We start from the raw sequence: 6,677 nt of genomic DNA, 5'->3' as shown, positions 1-6,677 counted from the left end.
ACATACACTAGAATTCAACAATTCTGAGTTGACAGAGTTTCCTGAGTCCCTCTGCTCTGAGGTATGTGAAGTTGTGGTAATAACACAGGTCATCACAGCTAGAAAGAAGCTGCCCAGATATAGGCTTTGCTATATCTACCATCTCTTAAATCTAGACATCAAAAAGGACAAAACAAATCCTCAAAGATTATTATCTCAAGTTATAAATATTTCTTTGCCTTATATATCTCACCCCTAAGAATCACAAGTGCCACAACAAATGATCATTTTATTCCAAAGGTCAATTTCAATACACCTGAAGCTTTTCAATTTTGAGTCGATTTTTCTGGATGTGTGTTTCAACTTTTTTCCTATTTGTAAGTTTGTTGTCTTTTTGAGTCTGTCTTCCCTTCTTTCCTCCCTTCCTTCTTCCCTTCCTCACTTCCTTTCTCTCTCCCTCCCTTTCTTGCTTCTTTCCTTTCTTGCTTCCTTCCTTTCCAACTTCCTTCATTCTTCCTTGAAAACTAATTCTATTTGATGAAACCGAAACTTAGTTTATCAAGAAAGCAATAAAAACTCCAAAAAAGTTGATTATCCCTGCCTCTTCCCACTTTGCATTTCATAATGGTCAGCCAAGAGAAGAAACACAAAGTCATTTCCTTTAGGTTACCTGGTGGAAAGGGCCCAAAAAGGTCCCTTTGAATGGGATATGGTTCTACGTAAATTCTCAGAGATCATTCAGTCATTTGGCTTTCTACTTGGACCTCGTTGGAACCAGTAATTCTTTTTTTAACCTCTCTGGAGTTTATCCTATGCCAAAGTGTGACTATGGCTGGGAAAGCAGAGCCTGAAACAGAAGGGAGACTGAGGGTGTCTTGAGAACATGTCTCTGTGGGCTTATTCTCTAAGGTTCCCAGCACAAAGATCTCTCCCATGGGATGTCTTTTCTAGAGGAATCAATAGAAAATTGGTCAATTAATCTAAGTTTGATGGATGTCTTTAACTGGAAATTACAAATCCTGCTCCATACCCCCTGGGGTTCTCTCATTGCCTGGTTTTGCTCTTCAGTTCATAGATCTGGGGCTGGTAGATAGGAGTGAGAATATGAGCTTGCAGCTTTTCTTTTTGATGTCCAAGAAGGGTCTAGGACCTTGAAAACTGATTTTTGATCCCCTAAAGAGACTCTCAGGACACCTTACCCACCAATACTGGGTCTAAATGCAGACAAGGTCAGTATTGGGGATGGAATGGGTATTTTTTTTTCTCAGCCATATATGGGTTTATATATGGGTATAGAAGAGGAAGAATTAGAAAGCTGATTTTGGCATGGAGGAGAAGAGAGGAAAAAAAAGACAGAATGAGAGAGAGAGGAAGAATAGAGACATGGGGTGATGGAAGAATGCAGGTACATAGGCAGAGAGCATGAAAACTGAGAGAGAGGAAAGGGAAAATGAGTGAGAGAAAGATAAAGTGAAGGGATAAACAGGAAGAGAAAAAGAGCCAAAAAGAGAGAAAAGTGACCCAAGAGATAAACAAAGAGGTACAGGGAGGCAGATTCTTTCAGGAGGAATTTCTACTCGCTTTGGATCCTGACATAGAAAACCAGATCTGGACAGCCCAGAATGTAAGCATTCCAAAGTTGTTTAGGTGGTTAAGCCAGGAGTTTCACAAAGGCCTGTTATACTTCCAAAACATCTCCTTCACTGGCTATAAAAATATTCCAAATGCCAACACTGGGAATGTTTTTCCCCTATCCCATTTTAGTCAGGATAACATTCCAGTGCATGGCCTTATCCATGGTAGGTTTTGAAAGTCCAGTTGCTGAATGAGTGCATGTGCTTTCTAAGGACAAATGTCCCTCCAAAGGGTCATGTATTTAGTCCTTAACGTTTGAGTGTATAGGATTGTTCAGATCATTCCTGCATTCTGAAGTAAAATGAGGAAACCTGACGTTGAGAAGGACACCTTCATTGAAAGGTCATTGAGGGGGAGAAGATGTAGGAGGCTGGTATCGGGGTAAATAAAGTCATTTGTGAAATTCTGCCGAATACGTGTCTTGATCCCAAGCTCACGGAAGTGGAACTTTATTATTCACAGTGGCCACTGCAGCTACCCTCCTGCCCTTGGCTTGGAGTTATGGTATGAGGTTGCTGATGAATTGACACTTGGCTGCCTGGTAAATCATGCAACTCATCCCTACAGTATGGGGTATGGGCACTGAATTCAGTTCCTGGATATCAGAATATAAGCTGCTTCTGTGAGAACCATCCCCTCTCCTGAATTTCCTATTCAGTTTCTCTCCCTGGTAAACAATGCCCATCTCTTTCTCATCCGTCTGGCTTTGTCTGGCAGTAGGATGATGGTTTTCCCTCTGTGTGCATATGTTTCCTATGTTACTTCTCCCTGTTTGCCATCCTGATTTTTGACAATAATTTCTTTCTTTCTTTGTTTTCTTAAGTTTGGCCCTGAGCTAACATCTGTTCCAATCTTCCTCTTTTAATTTTTTTTCTCCTCAAAGCCCCAGTACATAATTGTATATCCTAGTTGTAAATCATTCTAGTTCTTCAATGTGGGACACTACCACAGCATGGCTTGATGAGAGGTATGTAGGTCTGTGCCCAGGATCTGAACCGGCAAACCCTGGGCCACTGAAGCAGAGTGCATAAACTTAACCCCTTGGTCACGGGGCCAGCCCACTTTGCCAATAAATTCTAATCTCAATTCCACATCTTCATCCAAGACATGAAAACTCAGAGTTCCGCAAAGGAACTGATATGAATAATTTTTTTCCTGTGTGTAAAAGATTGTAAATTCTTCTAGTCCTTCTCTGGGTAGATTTGCATTTTGTCTTTAGTGGAGGCACAAGGGGAACCAACATTTATTGAGAATTATGCAAGAATAGGTACTAGGACTTTTGCATATGTCATCTCATTTCATCTTTACAGTAAACATAAGGGCATAAATATTTGTTTGTTTAGAGATTCTTATCTTTCTGAGATTCACAAAGGTTAAGAAATCTGCTATGGGACAAAAATGCTGTAATAAAACTATAATTATGAGCCAAGTCTATCTTACTATAAAAACTGTGGCTTTTCCCCCAGAGTCTCACACTGTCTCCAAAGAGAGAAAGAGAGTTGAGAATGACTCACTCCTCAGGTAGCACTAGAAAAAGGAGGAAGTTCGATCTTGTTTACACTGTGTTTACTGATCAGTCTCAATACGTATGTTAGGGTGAGGACATCTCTCAATTGGGATAAGGTCTGCATAGTTAGATTAAAAATTAGAAGATTTGAAATCTGCCACTAGTTTGTCCTCTGTTGCTGAATTTTTGCTTGTGGCTTAGAGCCTTTGGATGAGTAACAGCTTTCTCTGCCACTCTGCCTTTTCTTATCAAAAGAGAGGATGATCTGGAGATTTTGTAGATTCTCCTTTGTGATTAGTGGCAAAGGCTTCTAATGAGATAGTAGCCTCATTTCCCTACTTCTTGGGCAGGAATTAGCTCTGTGAAGCTATTGCTTTGCTTTGTTGTATACAAGGTGGAAGTTGGGGAAGGATATGCGGATTTTGTTGCGTACTGCTACCCATATAACCAGAGTCTTTGGATATACCTGAAATCTTCCAATATTCATATATCAATTCCCTCTTATAGCTCTAATAAATTACCACAAATGTAGTGGCTTAAAAACCCCCAAATTTATTATCTTTCAGTTCTGGAGGTCAGAAGTATGAAATGGTTTGCATTTGGTTAAAACCAAAATGTTGGTATCCCTTCTGGAGGCTCTAGAAGAACATCTGTTTCCTTGCTTTTTCCAGCTTCTAGAGGCCATTTGCATGCCTTGGCTTGTGTCTCTTTCCTCCATCTTCTAAGCTGACAGCATAACATCTTAAAATCTGTCTCTGACTGACTCTTCTGCTTCCCTCTTCTACATTTAAGGACACCTGTGTTTACATTGGACCCACTCAGTTGATCCAGGATAATCTCATTCCAAATTCAGCTGATTAGCAGCTTTAATTCCATCTGCACCTTCATTCTACCTTGTGTACTAAACCACATCCACAGGTTCTGGGCGTTAGGATGTGGATATCTTTGGAGATTATTATCATGCTTACCACAACTGACTAGCAGGTGTTGTGTTTTAAGATGGCAGGAGCACTTGAGAGAGATGAAACTTGAGATACAGCTAAAATATCAGTTCTTTTGGCATCTTTTGATAATAGCCCTTAGTTTTTGGTCTGAGATAAATATTATTGTATTGCCTAGAGAAGAAAGTGGGGATGAATTTGGCAAGTATTTAAGAAGATACGTTTTGTCTGTAATTTAAGATGGCATTGAGTTGTCACTTATCCTTCTGTGTATTGACAGTAGACCATAAACTACAAATAAATTTGCCTAAAATACTTGCTGAGAGTCAGACTGGTCTTTGCTTCCTCAACTTGAAATTGGATCCCAGGAAACCCGCAACCACCAAGAGGAAGGAGTCTAAATGACATCAAGTGGAAATATGCCTTTCCAGGGAAATAGGAACAGAGAAGTCAGAAAGGGTGAGAGTGGTGGAGTGAGGAAGAAGTTGGAAATGTAGGAGAAACACAGATTTTTCAGGGTCTTTAAGCTACATTAAGGTTGTTATCCTTCATGTTAAGATCAATGGGAATCCTTTGAGAGTTTTAAACAGGTGAAATCATTTAGGTTTAAAAAAGAAATGTACATATATATTTTAAAGTCTCTCTTTCGCTGAAATAGGGAGAATGGGTTAACATAATCCAGAATTTCTTAAGAACCCTCTACCGAAGTGAAGTGAACAAAATGCATGTATATTCATGAGTGTTCTTTAATGAATACAATATCATTCTTTGTATCCTTTTATGTGAAAAGTCTGCGTCCCATCTGAAATTTAACAATGGTTGTTCAAATCAAGTCTTCTAAAACCTGCTGTGCAATGGTTGATGGTTTGGAATGCTCACCAAAGAGCATTCTAGGGGCAATAACATGGCTGAGACATCATATTCCATGGTCTGGTCCTCAGTGCCATAGATGCAAGAATTCTATTTTGTCAGTCAACCAAGAAAAGTTGGCCTTCATTAACATTTTCTTATCGACAATTTTCTAATTTCCTTATGTTCCAACATGTAAGAAACATATGAGAAATAGCTTAAGTTTTCCCCTTTCCAAAAAAAAAAATATGTGTTTTTCATATGACTGGTAAAAATGATTGTCTCAGAGTCCTTAATAGTCTAACCATTCTTCATTCCCAGCAGAGGAAAGAGTAGCATGAGGAAAGAGAACCAGAGCAGCGTGTCTGAATTCCTTCTCCTGGGTCTCCCCATCAGGCCAGAACAGCAGGACATGTTCTTCACCCTGTTCCTGGGCATGTACCTGACCACGGTGCTGGGGAACCTGCTCATCATCCTGCTCATCAGGCTGGACTCTTGCCTTCACACTCCCATGTACTTCTTGCTCAGCCACTTGGCCTTCACTGATGTCTCCCTCTCATCTATCACTGTCCCTAAGATGCTGATGGACATGCACACTAAGTACAAATTCATCTCCTATGCAGGGTGCATTTCACAGATGTATTTTTTCCTATTTTTTACCAACCTGGACAGCTTCCTTATTGCATCAATGGCATATGACCGTTATGTTGCCATATGTCACCCTCTTCACTATACCACCATCATGAAGGAACAGATGTGTGCCTTATTAGTGGCTATATCCTGGATCCTGTCCTGTGCCAGCTCCCTTTCCCACACCCTTCCCCTGACCCAGTTGTCCTTCTGTGCTGCTAACACTGTCTCCCATTTCTTCTGTGACCTTGGTGCCTTGCTCAAGCTGTCCTGCTCAGACATCTTCCTCAATGAGTTGGTTGTATTCACAGTAGGGGTGGTAGTCATTACTCTGCCATTCCTATGTATCCTGGTATCTTATGGCTACATTGGGGCCACCATCCTGAAAGTCCCTTCAACCAAGGGGATCTGTAAAGCATGGTCCACGTGTGGTTCCCACCTCTCTGTTGTGTCTTTGTACTATGGGGCAATATTTGGGCAGTACCTCTTCCCAACATTAAGCAATTTCATTAACAAGGACATCATTATGGCTTTCATGTACATGGTGGTCACACCCATGTTGAACCCCTTTATCTACAGCCTTAGGAACAGAGACATGAAAAAGGCCCTTGGGAAACTCTTCAGTAGAGCAACATTTTTCTCACAGTGACATCATCTTTTACATAAATCAGAACCTTATTTTGGTTGATCTCATGCACTTGATTTTCCAACTGAATATGTCTCAAAACTTTCATGTGTCCAAGCCTTGAGACAAATGATGGCATGTTGGATGTAGTTGGCAAGTATTTGTTGATGAGAATCTCCTTCTCTTATTAACAATGCTCTCCTTTATACATGACTTTTGATCAGCAAATGCTAAATTAATTTCGTTACTTATTTCTTCAACTTGGGGGCATAAATAATACAATAACATACAGTTTGGTTATCTTTTTTTTTTTTTAAAGATTTTTTAATTTTTTCCTTTTTCTCCCCAAAGCCCCCCGGTACATAGTTGTGTATTCTTCGTTGTGGGTTCCTCTAGTTGTGGCATGTGGGACGCTACCTCAGCGTGGTCTGACGAGCAGTGCCATGTCCGCATCCAGGATTCGAACCGACGAAATACTGGGCCGCCTGCAGCAGAGCGCGCGAACATAACC

At 40.5% G+C, this 6,677-nt stretch overlaps 1 protein-coding gene across 1 annotated transcript; it reads left to right on the top strand.

The window, feature by feature from the left end:
* The first annotated feature begins 5,248 nt into the window (after positions 1-5,248).
* On the top strand, positions 5,249-6,190 carry LOC106841996 (olfactory receptor 1J2). Its single transcript, XM_014858303.3, has one exon. It carries the CDS (start codon positions 5,249-5,251, stop codon positions 6,188-6,190), a length of 942 nt encoding a protein of 313 aa, XP_014713789.3.
* The last annotated feature ends 487 nt before the right edge of the window (positions 6,191-6,677 follow it).

The sequence above is a fragment of the Equus asinus genome, chromosome 10 (assembly GCF_041296235.1).
Source record: "Equus asinus isolate D_3611 breed Donkey chromosome 10, EquAss-T2T_v2, whole genome shotgun sequence".
NCBI lineage: Eukaryota > Metazoa > Chordata > Mammalia > Perissodactyla > Equidae > Equus > Equus asinus.
The sequence above is the reverse complement of the archived record's forward strand: the minus strand, read 5'-3'. Positions and strand labels throughout refer to the sequence as shown.

Bases quoted from the DNA above. Each gene is read 5' to 3' on its own strand.
- LOC106841996 (XM_014858303.3), top strand. From the start codon at position 5,249: ATGAGGAAAGAGAACCAGAGCAGCGTGTCTGAATTCCTTCTCCTGGGT.